This window comes from Dromiciops gliroides, chromosome 2 (assembly GCF_019393635.1).
Source record: "Dromiciops gliroides isolate mDroGli1 chromosome 2, mDroGli1.pri, whole genome shotgun sequence".
NCBI lineage: Eukaryota > Metazoa > Chordata > Mammalia > Microbiotheria > Microbiotheriidae > Dromiciops > Dromiciops gliroides.
The window spans coordinates 519801498-519817750 of NC_057862.1; the positions used below are offsets into that span (position 1 = coordinate 519801498).

Consider the following 16253-nt stretch of genomic DNA (forward strand, 5'->3'; position numbering starts at 1 on the left):
AAGAGGAGGTTTGGGGGATGGGGAAACAGCCTAGATTATTAAGGGTCTAAGGCAGGTTTTGAATTCAGGTCTCCGCAGTTTTCTGTCTCTATGGTCCTTTTCCGTAATATGTTCTATTTAACTTAGGATGCACCCTATATGAACTTCACAGATTTGTGTTGGTGTTGCTACGCATCTGAATTTTCATTCGTGGTAAAGAGCAAGCAACAAAACCACGTGGTTCCCCACGGGACCCGGCCACAACTTTCCCCCAAGGGCCTTGCAGTTTCTGCATTGACCAGCAGGGGGACATCAGTTCCACATACCTCTCCCCCGCCCGGCTTCTTTAAGGAGGTTTGGCCCTTGTCCGCCTCATTTCCGGCCTTTCTGAGCAGGCGTTTGGTAGGGCCTACCACTCGGGGGAGGGGGGGGGAGAGAAAGAAAAAAAGGTCCTCACTCCACGCCTGCGCAGCTAAGTAACAAAGATGGCTGCCGGCCGGCTGGCTTCGGGAACGGCAGTAGCTTTTGCTGGGCTGCGCGGGCGGTAGGTGATACTCCCGGAGCCTGTGGGCGGGGAACGGGAGGACGTGTGGCTGAGACAGCTCTGGGGGCTGCCTCTCCACCACACCCAGGCTAGGGACCGGAGTCGGCTGTGTCTCCTAGTGACACATCCTCGAATTTGCCCTGCCCTCTTGGGGGGCGGAGGGAATGGGACCCCCGGCTGGCCCCCTCTCCCCTCCCAGGCCCCGGGCGGAAACGGCGCCCTCGAGGGGCGGGGCTGCTTCAGTCCCTCCTGCCCCAGCCCGTGGAGCCTTGGGTGTCTGGGGCCCGCCTCCAGTGTTCTCTTCCGCTCCTTTCCCTAGAATCCTGGACACCCTGACCTTCAGTGCCTCCCCTTTGCTGCTGCCTCGGTTTGGGGTGGGGGTGGGGGTGTGCAGACCCTGGGGAATGTCAGCAGCAGGGGGCTTTCAAACACGGTAGAGCCAGAGAGAACTTAGTAGGGCCCAAGAGCAGCTGGAAGGGACAGATTATATCATAGATTATATTAGCACATAAATTATATCCAAGTTGGAAGCGGGTCTGCTTAGGATGCAGAATTTTAGAGGTGGAAGGGTCTTTGGAACAATTGGAATATTAAATTGGGAGGAACTCTAGAACATAGAATGGCCGAGTTGCAAGAGATCTTAGCAGACAGAATTTGGGGAATAGAAGGGACTGTAGAACGTACAATGTTAGAGCCAGAAGGGACCTTATATATAGTGGGACAGATAACCTATCAGAGCTTATAGGGACCTTAAGATTCTATAATGTTCGACCTGCCAACCAAGAGCTAGTCTGGAAGGGACCTTAAAACAGAATGTCAAGACTAGAAGAGGCAATAGCGATTGAATTTCTTAGAACAGAATTTCAGGGAATTTAGTTGCTACTTTTCACTGGTAAAAATTGACTCTCCCTCCAGCATTTCTGTTTAAACCTATTCTTGATATTTCTCACTCTCCCTCACAAGTTATTTGTGTCCCTATCACCATGTATCTATATATGTACATATCACCCCTAATAAAATGTGACCTCTTCAAGCAGCAAGGTGGCACAACGGATAAAGTGCTGTCTAAGAGTCAGAAAGACCTGAGTGCCAATCTGGTCTGAAACACTTTCTAGCTGTGGGACCCTGGTCAAGTCGCTGAACCTCAGTTAGCTTTATTTCCTCATCTGTAAAATGGTGACAATAATAGCACTAGCTTCCAACTGGCCCAGTGTAAATGTTGACTCTCATTATTGTGAGCAGAACTGATTTAGTTCTGTCTTTGTATCTCCAATAGGCAACACAGTGTCTAGAGTGCAGTAATTAGTAAAAACACTTCTTATAGGGCAACTAGGTGGTGCAGTGGATAAAGTACCGGCCCTGGATTCAGGAGGACCAGAGTTCAAATTCTACCTCAGACACTTGACACTTACTAGCTGTGTGACCCTGGGAAAGTCACTTAACCTTCTTCCCCCCTCCCCAAGAGTAAATGACATCAACAATAACAAAAAAAACACTTGTTGACTGATATCTCCTCATTCCTCCCTAATCCCAACCATTAGATTGTCAGCATCATCTAGCACAGTACCATTGTAGGTAGATCTTTGTGAAATTGAACTAAACTATTAATGCACCTCAAGTTAGCTTGGACTTACCAAACATGAGGAAAACAAGAATGTAATAATAGCTCATTTACATAATAAGGATTTATAGTTTATATAGTTCATTATATGCATGACTTCATTTGAGTCTTAAATTCTGTAAAGTAGCTACTACCAGTGTTACTGCACCCATTTTACAGATGAGAAGACCTGGGCTCAGAAAGAATAAATAAGTGACTTGCTCAAGATCATTCTCAGACCAAGGTCTTTTGACACAAAGGCTAATGATTTTGCTACTTTATCAACTATGGCTTAAGTAAGGGGAAATCCCTACCCAGGAAAAGCTTAAGTCAGAGAGAAAAGAGTTAGATATAGTAGAAAATAATTGTGGTTTTTTTATTATAAAATTATATAGGATGGTATTTAGTTAAATGCTCATGTATGCATTTTGCCATTCTTTCCCACCTTGTAATTTCTCATAGAATAATATGATCTTAGACCCGTGTTGTTCAAAAATCTAAATGTGGGTTCTAATCTGTCCCCCCCAGTTTTGGGAAGAAACTAGCTAAAATCACTGATAAATTCACCAAGAGTTTAGGCTTTTTTTTTTTTTAAGTGAGGCAATTGGGGTTAAGTGACTTGCCCAGGGTCACACAGCTAGTTAAGTGTCTGAGGTCGGATTTGAACTCAGGTACTCCTGAATCCAGGGTTGGTGCTCTATCCACTGCGCCACCTAGCTGCCCCAAGTTAAGGCTTTTAAGGGTTTATTAAAAGATATAAGATGGGGGCAGCTACATGGCGCAGTGGATAAGCACCGGCCCTGGATTCAGGAGTACCTGAGTTCAAATCCGGCCTCAGACACTTGACACTTACTAGCTGTGTGACCCTGGGCAAGTCACTTAACCCCAATTGCCTCACCAAAGGGGAAAATATATAATATATATATATATATATATATATAAGATAGTGAAGAGAGAGAAAGATTGAGAACAGATTCCTTATAGCATGGAAATCCTAGCATTCCTAACAGCCCACATGAAGTCCTGCCACCAAGTCTTTGAACCAAAAGAGAAAGATCCCATCCACTAGCTTCAGCTAGTGGTTCAGTGGTTCTGATGCTTCATCGTAACATGGAAATAATCTAGGGTTCATCAGAGTGTAAACTCTGGCAGGTTGTATCAAGTTGTAAAGGCCTTGAGAACAGGCCCAGGACTGGTACAAATGAATATAAAAAGCATTTATCAAATGCCTACTTTGTGCCAGGTACTAGGGTTAGGGAAAAGGAGAGACAGGGGAGGGAAGAAACATATATATATAGCACCTACTATGTGCAAAAGTGAGATGGTCTTTGCCTCAAGGATCTTATGTTCAAATGAAGGGGAGACAACACATAGGGGAGTGGTGACCAAGGAAGGCAATTCTGATCTGGGATTAAAAGGATTGTAAGTGGAACCAAAGGGTAGTGAATTGTTATTTCCTTTTTCAGTAGTAGTGGTATTATTGATTTAACTCTTTTGTCCAAAGCATTGGGCTTAGCTAAATTTAGAAAGACTCATCCACAGGTTGAGTTCAGGGTCATAAATTTTTTAGCCATTGAAACTTTTGAGGTGTATCTGTAAAAGTAATAATCATTTATTAAACACATACTATGTGTCATGCACTTCACTAAACATTGGAGATACAAAGAAAGTTAAAAGACAGTCCCTGTCCTCACAGAGCTCAAAGTATTATACCGGTTTTGTGACATTCCTCAGGAGAATGATGACCCACATTAATAAAATCATGGATTCTTAAATTATTGAAATATGTGCAGTCTGCTTTGAGAAGATTAAATAATTTGTCTAATATTCCACAAATATTTAATGCTTGATGTTGGACTAGCAACCAGATTTCCTTACTCCTGGCTCAGCATTATCTCTATGATAATGTTGATGCCACTCCCACTATTTTTCCATCTTCTTTCCCAATTCCTCCTCTATTCCTAAACCTGCTAATGACACCCACAAATGTTTAAATAGGTAGCACTTGGAATTCCTTTAACAGCTGACCAGTTAGCTATTAGTAGTAGAGAAGAACAAAGACAGCTGATCAAATTTTTGACATCTCATTGTTGCTGCAAATCTTTGGGAATTTGATGCCAAAACTGCTCAAGAAGTGTAAGTTCATCACAGGTATCACTATTCCTAATAATAATAATAATAAATAGCTAACATTTATATAGTTCTTACTATGCACTTAGCACTTCACAATTATTATCTCACTTGATCCAACACTGCATAGTCTAGACATACATATACAGTATGTATTTGTTGCCTTTTTATCTTATAGTTGGGGATGTTGCCCTTAGAAAAATCTTCTTGTATACTGCTGCTTTTGTAATGAATCCTATGGGTTTCCAGTTATCAGTGATTTCTTCTAGTCTGCTGATAATGGGATATCCATTTCATTTAGTTATACCTGTTTGTGAGTTGTATTCGTGTTCAACGTGCCCAATCACTGAAATTATTTAATATTCAAATGTATCTGTGATTTCAGAGATTTTAAGTCCTTTCCAGCACTATAGATCACAACTCATTCATACCTTCCCATCTTTCATGATTCTTGCTCTTCTTCTCTCATAAGGTCATCATAAGAGTCTATTTAAGGAGCTAGAGACTTTGCTCATTGTGTTGGGTGTTTTTTTTTGGGCGGGGGTGGGGGGGGTGGGGGTGGACAAGGCAGGTTAAGTGATTTTCCCAGGGTCACACAGCTAGTGTCAAGTGTCTGAGTTCAGATTTGAACTCAAGTCCTCCTGAATCCAGGGCTGGTGCTTTATATCCACTGCACCACCTAGCTGCCCCACATTTTTTCCCAATATAAGAGTTAACAGTAGAGCACTTTGGACTATCTTTCTATCATCCCCATTCCACATGACCAGCTCATCTTCTCTCTCTGTCATGCTGTTTCTTGATGAGACCTTTATGCCTCTTCTTCAGAATTCCTCATGGGTTCTATGTTTCAGATTGTTCATACCCTGATCCTCTCCATTGCTCTCTGGGTGAAAGCTATTTTTAACTTTTTTAACAATTGCCTCACTAAAAAAAAAAAAAGATGGGCTTTACTTTTTTTTTTGCAGGCAGTGGGGGTTAAGTGACTTGCCCAGGGTCACACAGCTAGCAAGTGTCAAGTGTCTGAGGCTGGATTTGAACTTGGGTACTCCTGAATCCAGGACCAGTGCTTTAACCACTGTGCCATCTAGCTGCCCCTTGGGCTTTACTTTCAAAGCTTGGGGTCTTTAAAGTAGCTTTGCAATTTCCTGAAGTGTTGGAGGAGGATAATGACATGATTGAAAAGGAATAGATAAGTGACCACTGTAGGAAGAAGCAAGAATTTTAACTCTGAGCAGAACCTGGATCTCTTCCAGGAAGCTCTGCAGTGTTCTGGGACTTGATGCAATTAACATAATATCAACAAATGTACATCTGAAGTACCTTACAATCCACAAGGAGGCCCTCCTCAACTTGGGACTCTGTGTTGGATCTCCTCCATCACAGTGGTGAACTTTTCTTGGCAAGCGTATATCTCCCTGTTTCTGCCTTACCTGATGTTTAGATTGGAGGGTCATTGAACAGGATTGTTTCTATTGCATATTTCTTTTTTTTTTCATTTAGAATTTTCTTTTCCAAATTACATGTAAAAGCAAATTTTGACATCAGTTTTTTTTAAGACTTTGTTTTCCAACTTCTCTTCCTCCCTCCCTTCCCAACCCCCCACCCCAAGAACTCAAGCAATTCAATTTAAGTTATACATGAGTAGTCATGGAAAACATCTCTACATTAGCTAGGTTGTGAGAGAAAACAGATAAAAACAAGACTTTAGATTAAGGAGTTGTCAAAAAAAAATGTGTTTCAGTCTGTTTTCAGATACCATCAGTTCTTTCTCTGTAGGTGTATTGCAATTTTCATAAGTCCTTCAGAGTTATATTGGATCATTGCCTTGCTGAAAATAACCATGTGCTTTCCAGCAGATTATCTTTAGACTATTGCTGTTATTTTGTATACAGTACATTTCTCTCTACTTCAGTTCATTTGGGTCTTTCCAGGTTTTTCTGATAGCATCCTGTTCATTATAACTTTAATATAGTACCTTAAACTTGATAAAGAATTTTCTTCACAATAGCCCAGTCGAGTAGGTACCATACATTTTGCCATTATAGTCAATCATCATAACTATTTCCCTCCATCCTATTCCCTTCCAGTGATATTTACTCTATTTTCTATCTTATTTTGCCCTATTCCTCCTCAAAAGTGTTTTGTTACTGACTGCCCCCTCCCCTGCTCCACCTTCCCTTCATTCACCCTTCCCTCCTTATCCTCTTCCCTCCTACTTTCTTGTAGGGTTAAATATACTACTCCTCCCAATTGGGTGTGTATGTTATTCCCTCCTTGAGCCCACTCTGATAAGGTTAAAGTCTTTGAGCTAATTCTGTTTTCTTAAATTTTTCTTCCTCCTTCCCTCCTCAACTCTCCCTATGAAATCAAGAAATTCAGTATATGTCATACATGTGCTGTTATGCAGAATATCTTCACCTTCCTTGAAAGTGTTTTGCTTTTGGGGCAGCTAGGTGGCGCAGTGGATAGAGCACCAGCCCTGGATTCAGGAGGACCTGAGTTCAAATCCGGCCTCAGACACTTAACACTTACTAGCTGTGTGACCCTGGGCAAGTCACTTAACCCCAATTGCCTCACCCAAAAAAAAAAAAAAAGAAAAGAATAAAATGGTCTTAAAAATAAAGTGTTTTGCTTTTTACAGCTCTGTCCCCCAAATTTCCCTTCCCTCCTTCCCTTCCTCTTCTCCCACCCTCCCACTACCCCTTATTTCCCTCCCCACCCACTTTTCCACAGGGCAAAAATATATTACCATACCCACTTGAGTATGTATGTTATTCCTTCTTTGAGCCAATTCTGATGATAATAAGGTTCACTCACTACCCTATTCCTTCCTCCTCTTCCTCCCTTCAATAAGCTTTTTTCTTGTTTCCTTCATATGAGCTACCTCTCCCCAGTCCATCTCTCCCCTTCCCCCTCCCCCAGTCCATTCCTCCTATCCCTCAACTCTATTTTAAAGATGTCGTCATGGGTTAGCTAGGTAGCACAGTGGACAAAGTACCAGTCCTGGACCCAGGAGGCCCTGAGCCCAAATCTGGCCCCAGACAAAGGATACCCCACCCTGTTTGCCCCACAAAGGACAAGGATAAACAAAAAAATGAATGCTTTATAGATATCATCCCTTCATATTCAGTTCAGACCTGTGTCCTCTGTGTATTCTTTACTGAGAAAGTTCTTATGAGTTGGAAGTATTATCTTCTCATGTAAGAATGTAAACAGTTTAAATTTTTAATGTCCCTCATGCTTTCTTTTTCCTTTTTACCTTTTTATGCTTTTCCAGGGTCTTGTATTCGAAAGTCAAATTTTTTATTCAGTTCAGGTCTTTTCATCACAAATGCCTGAAAGCCCTCTTTTTAATTTTTTCCTCTAACAGATTATACTCGTTTTTTCTGGGTATGTGATTCTTGGCTGTAGTCCCAGTTCCTTTGCCCTCTGGAATATTATATTCCATGCCCTCTGGTCCTTTAATGTAGATACTGCTAGATCTTGTTTTATCCTTATTGGAGCTCCATAGTATTTGAATTCCTTTTTTTTTAACTGCTTACAATATTTTCTCTTTGAACCGGGAGCTCTGGAATTTGGCTATAAGGCTATAATATTCCTGGAGGTTTTCCTTTTGGGATCTCTTTCAGGAGGTGATTGGTGGATTCTTTCAATTTCTATTTTACCTTCTGATGCTAGAAGATCAGGGCAATTTCCCCTTACAATTTCTTGGAAGATGATGTCTAGGCTTTTATTTTGGTCCTGGTTTTCAGGTAGTCCAATGGTTTTAAAATTATCTCTCCTGGGTTTATTTTCCAGGTCAACTGTTTTTCCAAGGAGATATTTCACATTGCCCTCTATTTTTTCCTTCACTTGGATTTGCTTTACTGTGTCTTGATTTCTCATAAGGTAGCTTCCATTTGTTCAATCCTAATTCTTAGGAAATTATTTTCTTCAGACAGCTTTTTTATCTCCTTTTCCATTTGACTTTTCAAGCTGTTGACTTTTTTCTCATGACTTTCCTGCATTACTCTCATTTCTCTTTCCATTCTTTCCTCCATCTCTCTAAATCTTCCTTCTATCTCTCCTACTTTCTCTTCAAAGTCCCTTTTGAGAACCTCCATAGCCTGAGACCAGTTCATATTTTTCTTGGAAGCTTTGGATATAGGGACCCTGAGGTTGTTGTCCTCTTCTGAGGGTACACCTTGATCTTCCTTGTTGCTGAAGAAACTATAATTCTGAACTTTCTTCGCTTACTCATCTTGTTGTCTTTTACTTGACTTTTAACTCCCCACTGGGGGGCCCTGCTTCTAGGCTACACTACTGTCCCCAGCTTCAGAGGGTCCCAGGTGTTTTGATTTGAAGGAGGGCAGATTTTTCTCTCTCCTGGCCTGTTCTCTGGTCTGAAGATAACCTCAAGCCTACTTACTTAAACAACCAACCAGCAAAGCTTTCTGTTGTGGTAAAAATTAGAGAACTCTCCATAGGCAGCTTTTGAAGGACCTCCCCTTTGTGGGAAGGAAAGATTGAATGCTCCCTGAAGGGAGGCGAAGGGTGCTTCCAAAACGTTAGGCTTAGGTGTCTTCTGGGACTTGGCCTTTTTCATGCTTGGCCCTTGTGGTGGTGGTACATGTTCGCTCTTTCTCTGGTGGCTGCTGTTCTGGTGGCGCAAGCAACTGTAGACTTTCAGGTTTGTGAGTTAATTACGGAAAACCCTAAATTCCTTTGAACTAGCTTAATTGGAAATGGTCTGGATATTGAATAGGTTAAGCTTAGAGTTAAGAATATTTATCTGTATTTCTATTTTCCTATTTCCTTATCTTCATAAAAAATTAATTATTAATAACTATATCTAACCTGGAAAATATATAATTGGATTTATGAAAAATTATAATTATATGAAAAATGATATGTTTAGGAAAATTATAATTGGGCCATAAGTCCCATCTGGGTCGCCATTCAATGTGAAATATTTTTAAATTGACTAGCTTAATTTTGGGGTTAAAGCTGACTGGAGGACTAATCTTGGGACTTTTGACTATTTGTCTGACTGCTGCTGTTAATTTAATGTAGGCCGATTATAAAGTTCCACCACACTGCTCCCAAATTGATAAGAAAAATATTAAGAAGCCTCTTAACTAAATAATCAAAGCAGAGTTTATTTATGAGATACTATTTAAAATTAAGAATACAGGGAAATAAAATGTACAACCTGACTGGTCTCTTTCCACTGTGTCTCTTTCCCACCTTCTGCGCTTCGAACTTCTTGAATACAATAAGGGCCTTAGCTGCCTCTTGCCTCAGGGCACTCAGGTACTTTATTCTAACTCCTCTTAATCTTCACTTTCTCCAACCTATACCCTGTGCTGTCCGCTTCTGTGCTCTCCGCTGCCTCCTGTTCAGTCTGTCTTCTGCCGCCTTTGCTCCTAGTCCTGCATTGCTGTTCTTCTCGTCCCCTATCTCTCCTTTATAATCTTGTCAGCCGCCACTTGACCTCTTCTCAGCCTCTCTCCCCCGTCCTTGTCCGAACCCCCCCCCTTGCTGTCTAACTCCCAGGTCTATATATACCTTTTCTTCTCTCCACTCAAATCTCGGGGCTTCCTGTGCCCCCACAGATCAAGCTAATCCGCCAGCCAGGGCTGTGGCTGGGGGGAGGGGGGGAGGGGGGGGTGCTCCAGCTTCACGTGCTTCAGCACAGGCTATGCCAGAGCCCAGCATCTCTCAGATACCTCCGCTCAGGTCGGAGGGAGCTGGGGGCTTTTTCCCCCAGCTGTCTGACCTGGCTTCTTGTATAGCCCAAGGGGCTTTTTGGCTCAGCTGAAGCTGAGGAGGAGGGGCACCAGCCCATCCCACACAAAAGAGACCCTGAGGGCCTAAGGCTTTCCAATCTCAGCCCAAAGTAGGGTCCCCAAATCAAAATAAATTTCCACATGTTTGATTTTTATTAGTTTCACCTTTGTTGTTTAATTAATTCCCAAGTAATAAAATCTGATCCTTTTGTGAACTAAAGCTTAGAGGCTCCTTTCTTATTGGCCTGAGAGAAATATCTGAAAAGGGCAGTTCAGAGGGGAGAGTGAACCTAAAAGGTCCCTCATATTTCCAGGACCCCAATATTAAGGCGAGTCACCCAAATAACACTCCATATATCAAATTTTGGCCCTCACACTGTGGTGTGGTTCTTAGCTTTGACGAGCCGGTGCCCCTCCCCCACCTCAGCCTCCTGCCGCTCAGGATTTCTTCCTAGTTCCCCCCTGGGGAGGGACAGCTGAATTCCTCCCTAGGTCCCACTGACAGCCCTGCCCTCCCCCCCACCCCCACCCCGGCCAGCCATTCAGCTCTCTCACCTGACCACAAGCTCAGTTACAGAAGATGCTGGTGCTGCAACTGATTTGGAGGCTCGGGGGTTAAGTTCCTCTGGTGAGGTGTGCCTGGGTCTCTGTCAGTAAGATCGCAGGGTTGGACTTTACTAGTAGCTCAGCATGGCCCCTTTTACTCTGTCTATGGCTGGAAAATAATCTCAGCCTGTATTTTTGTGCGTTTTTCTGCTCATGGGGTTCTTTTATTGCTGTTTTGGGGATAATTGTATCAGGAGCTCTGTGCGTTTAATGTCTTTCCTCTGCCATCTTGGCTTCTATTGCATATTTCAAGAGATCTTGATAGGAGACACACTGTTGTAAAAGACCCTGTAAGGTAACATTTTGTTCTACCAAATCCAGTACTCAACAAATGGAAAGCTCAGAAAGGATCTTAAGTACTCTATATCTTTCAGTTAATTATGAAATGATAAAGATGTAGTACATTGTTGAATATCATTTATAAAAGTCTCCTTGCTTGCTTCTAATACTCTCATCAAGGAAGCCTTCAATTCATGTATAAGTGACTGAAAGTGATTTTGTATAGGTGGGAAAGGAGGCATATAAGTTAGTAATTATTGATGATTTTCTTAGTCACTTTTTTGGACCTAAGATTTTTTTCTATGATTTTGGTAGTTTTCCCATCTTAAGTTATCTTGTATATTGTCTTTTCTTCTTATGATTATCTCTCCTGCAGTAGAGATCTCCTATGTACACTTGATCTAAACCAGCTGTTTTCCCATCTTTGTTCTCTTTAGTATCTTTTTTTTCCTTTTTCTGTAAGTACATTCTGGGCTATGACGTTAAGGTCCAAGTATGGGGATTCCATTGTTCTGAATGGAAAAAAGTTCAGATTTTTACAAGTGTTTTTCCATTTTTTTCTCTTTGTTGTCTTTCCATTTTTATCTTTAGATGTCTTAAATGACTTTGCTTAGTTGGGCATCTTGCCAAACTTTCTTTAAACTGGTTTTGCACTCCTTTTCTTCTCTCTGCTTTCTGAGCCAATAGTACCCTTAATCATCCATCTACCTTCTTTGTGAGATTTTACAAATAAAGTTATATTATAATCTGGTATTGCCTTTGGTTGCTGTTTCTCTATTGTTGGCAAGTAAGGCTCATGGTATATGTACTAAGATGCTTTCTGGGCTTTGTAGGTCTTATGGCAATTAATTTACATTGGTTAAATTTCTGTATAAAACTATAATTGGTGTCATTATTTTGGTTGCTTATTTCCCATTTTTGATTGTCTAGTTTGTTTAAATATTCAAGATTAAGTTATTTCAATTACCTTTTTTTCTCATTCTTAAAAATTAATTCTGTTATAAGCTCTGATGACTCAATGGTCTTAGCTAACACAAGGATAATAACTCCCATATCAGTACATCAATAACAACTCTTTTCCTCTTAAGATTTTTTTTTGGTGAGGCAGTTGGGGTTAAGTGACTTGCCCAGGGTCACACAGCTAGTAATTGTTTAGTGTCTGAGGCCGGATTTGAACTCAGGTCCTCCTGAATCCAGGGCCGGTGCTCTATCCACTGCACCACCTAGCTGCCCCCCTCTTAAGATTTAATATGTTTGATTTTTACTGTATTATCTAGATACCTAACATGACCAATATTTGGATTCTTTGACTTTCTCATTCTGTCTTCCTGAGTCATGCTTTCACATTTATTTCTCCTTGTTCCTCCTTTTTCCCATTGTTGCACCAAAGTCATCATCACTAAGTATTAGTGTGTGCTGATTTGATTTGAAGAGTATTAAGAAATTCCTCATAGAATTTCTTTACATATTTATCTTTAGCAACTGATGTTGATGTAAAAGCTGCAGTAAGTTTCATGGTAGTCTTTTTTAAAAATAGTTATCATTGAGCAGAACCAGGAGAACATTGTACATAGTATCAACAGCATTGTGTGTTGATCAACTGTGATAGACTTGACTCTTCTCCAAGATAGTTCCAAAGAACTCATGATGGAAAATGCTCTCCAAATTCAGAAAAAAAAAACAAAACAAAACTATGGAGTCTAGATACAGATTGAACCATACTATCTCTATTTTTTTTCCTTTTTTTCAGGTTTTTCCTTTTTGCTCTGGTTCTTCTTGCACAGCCTGACTAATGCAGAAATATGTTTAATGTGATTGTACATATATAACCCATATCGGATTGCTTGCTGTCTTGGGGAGGGAGGGAGAAAAAATTAAAACTAGTGTGAGAATTGGAATGACACTCCCTGCTGGGAGGGACATTGTGAGCTCTGGTCATGAAAAGAAAGCATGTGACTTTATCATCCGGAAGTGACCTTTTCTGGGGTTTCGAAGGTCAGATTGGCATTGGGAAGTGATGTTTGCCACCTGTGGGTCCTGTCAATCAGTGCTATCAACCATTTTGCTTGGAGCTGTGTATGTGGATGGCCCTGTTTCCTGTTTCACAGGATGCTTCTGGGAGAAGCAAAGCTTTTCATTTCAGGACCTCAGCTTGACAGGAGGACAGATGCTGGGCTATCTTAGATAGTTAGATGAAGTTTGCTTTTTACCTCTCTCTCTTCACTAACTTCTGATGCACTTTAATACATACTTAGAAGTCTAAACTCTTGCTAAAGCTTCTAATTTAAGGCAACCACTCATTAGATTTTAGACATCATAGCTAGAATTTTAGGCCCTTACACTAGAAATATTTGGGGGGGGGGTGCGCAGGGCATTGAGGGTTAAGTGACTTGCCCAGGGTCACACAACTAGTAAGTGTCAAGTGTCTGAGGCCAGATTTGAATTCAAGTCCTCCTGAATCCAGGGCTGGTGCATTATCTGCTCACCACCAGCCGCCCCCTAGAAATCTTATAAAAACAAATTTTGCAAACTATCTCTACATGTAACTGGAAAATAATAATATACTTTTATGGGAGAAAAATAGTTATAATTAGTACTACAATCCATGTTGACCAACTGTCCCAGGAAATGTTTCTTATTGCCTTTGAGGTTGACTCCTTTGACTCTCTGGAATAACTGAGTCATCTTTCCATTTAGCAATGTTCTGGTTTTGTTTATAGCAAGAATGTTGATATATAAGATTCAGCTCCTCAGCAGTATGTCCACCTATTCATATTGTATTATGGTCTCACATTTAAAGTACTAATAGATTAAAATTTGTTGACAAGTGTGAACACTGGGATTCTTGTCCTCTACCCCTACTCCTACTACTCTGTCACCACTGTAGAAGCAGAAAGGGGACTCGTAGTGTTGAAACTATTTCTTATTTTACTTTAATTCATTTCTTCATTAAGTGACCAGCCCACTGGTAATGTGCTTTTCTATACTTAGCTAGGTTGGTCCTCCGAAAATAGACTATGTCTATTGTCTGCCCATTTATAAAACCTTTCCAAGATTATAGAACTTGCCAGCCCTCATGTTCCACTGGCATAACCTTTGAAAACTCTGGTTACCTTCACACTTCAGTGAAGCATTGGAGTAGGACTTTATGGAGAAATATTATTATAACATGAAATGAAAAGCGAGTCCCATAATTATTGTGATTTTAATGCTTTGCATTGCTGATTACTTTTTACTTTTATGTCTTTTTAACTTTAAGTAATTGAAACTTAGATGTAATTTCTTTTTTTTATTTAGATTTTGTAATGTAAAGCTAAATACAAACAACAGTAGGAAGCAGCCTCTGCATCAATTTGTACAAAGACAACTTTTGCCTCCATTCACAGCATTATATAATACAGGTAAAGTTTTCCTTTCTAATATAATTGAGTTTCATAAAACTTAATTAAACTGTACTAATATTTACTTTCTCCAACATAAGAGAATAAGCTGTATTTTTTTTAACATATAAGGTATTTTATTTTTTTTGTTACATGTAAAGATAGTTCTCAACTTTTGTTTATACAAGCTTTACAATTTCAGATTTTTCTCCCTCCCTCCCCCCTCCCCTAGACAGCAGGTAATCTGATATAGGTTATATCTATATATCTCTATACATATACATATATATATATATATATATATATATACACACACACACATATATATATCCATAATAACATTAATCCTATTTCTGCATTAATCCTGTTATAAGAGAAAAAATCAGGGCAGTAATGCAAAACCTCAAAATAGGAAAAAAAAAAAAGCAGCACCCAAAACAAAAGAAATAGAATGGTTCAATCAGCATCTATACTCCACAGTTCTTTTTTTTTCTTGGATTTGGAGATCCTCTTCTATTATGAGTTCCCTGGAACTCTTCTGTACCATTGCATTGGTGAGAAGAATATAGTCCATCACAGTAGGTCAACACTCAATGTTGATGATACTGTGTACAATGTTCTTCTGGTTTTGCTCATCTCACTCATCATCAGCTCACGTAAGACCCTCCAGGTTTCCCTGAACTCCTCCTGCTCACCACTTCCCACAGCACAACAGCATTCCATTGCATTCACACACCACAACCCGTCCAGCCATTCCTCAATTGATGGGCACCCCCTCAACCCCCCAACTCCTTGCCACCACGTAAAGAGCAGCTATAAATATCCCTGCACATGTGGGTCCCTTTCCCCTTTCCATGATCTCCCCCGGAAAAAGACCCAGAAATGGAACCGCTGGGTCAAAGGGCATGCACAGCCCCATCACCCCCTGGGCATAACTCCAAACCGCTCTCCAGAATGGCTGGATCAGTTCACAGCTCCACCAACAATGAATTAGTGTTCCAATTTTCCCACAGAATAAGCTGTATTTTTTAAAATTCAAAGATCCATAAAATAAATGCATTATTTCATAGGATTATAGAATTTAGAGTTGTAACAGCAGCATTGTATGATGAACAATGGTGACAGACTTGGCTCTTTTTAGACCAAAACAATTTCAGAGAACTTCATAATAGAAAATGTTCTCAACATCCAGAAAAAAAAGAACTGTGGTTTAGGAATGCAGATTGAACCATACTGTTTCTACTTTGGGGCTGTGATTTTTTTTTTAAATTCTTTTTGTGTGTTATTTCCCTGGTGCTCTGACTTTTCTGTCACAATATGACTAATGCAGAAATATGTTTAATGTGATTGCACATATATAACCTATATTAGATTGCTTTCTGTCCTGGGGAGGAGGGAGGGAAGGGAGGATGGGAGAAAAACTTGGAACTGAAAATCCTATGAAAACAAATGTTGAAAACTATCCTTATATGTAACTGGAAAATAATAAATTACTGAATAAAAAAAATAATTCAGAGTTGTAAGAGACTTAAAAGACAAACTTCATCCCCATTTTACAGATTTTTTTTTTAGCATTTCCTTTATTGGGCAAATATTACTATCTTAGCCCATAATAAGGTGATTTTTTTTGGTTGTATTCTCAAATAGATGAAATTTTTCTTTATATATACTTTCTCTTGGTTCTTTCTGCTACCTTTAATACTTCATTGTTGTATACTCCAGATGACAACTTGTTAAAAGGCAATAGAAGGGGCAACTAGGTGGCTCAGTGGATAAAGTACCGGCCTTGGATTCAGGAGTACCTGGGTTCAAATCTGGCCTCAGACACTTGACACTTACTAGCTGTGTGACCCTGGGCAAGTCACTTAACCCCCATTGCCCTGCAAAAAAAAAAAAAAGGCAATAGAAGTTTAAGTTTTTATTTAATTCATATACACACATACACATACATAAAAAATTAGAAAGGG

At 40.3% G+C, this 16253-nt stretch overlaps 1 protein-coding gene across 4 annotated transcripts in view; it reads left to right on the forward strand.

Annotated features, from left to right (window-relative positions):
* The first annotated feature begins 395 nt into the window (after nt 1–395).
* The window catches only part of NFU1 (NFU1 iron-sulfur cluster scaffold), a 53518-nt gene continuing 37660 nt past the window's right edge, over nt 396–16253 (forward strand). Inside the window, exons 1-2 of one of the 4 annotated variants that reach the window (XM_043980247.1) lie at nt 396–523; nt 14204–14307. In XM_043980247.1, coding sequence (XP_043836182.1) covers nt 465–523; nt 14204–14307 — 163 coding nt within the window. In that variant the 5' untranslated portion in view covers nt 396–464. Of the gene's footprint in view, nt 524–14203; nt 14308–16253 lie in introns of those variants that run through there. The other 3 variants (XM_043980248.1, XM_043980249.1, XM_043980250.1) reach the window with 3 other exon arrangements.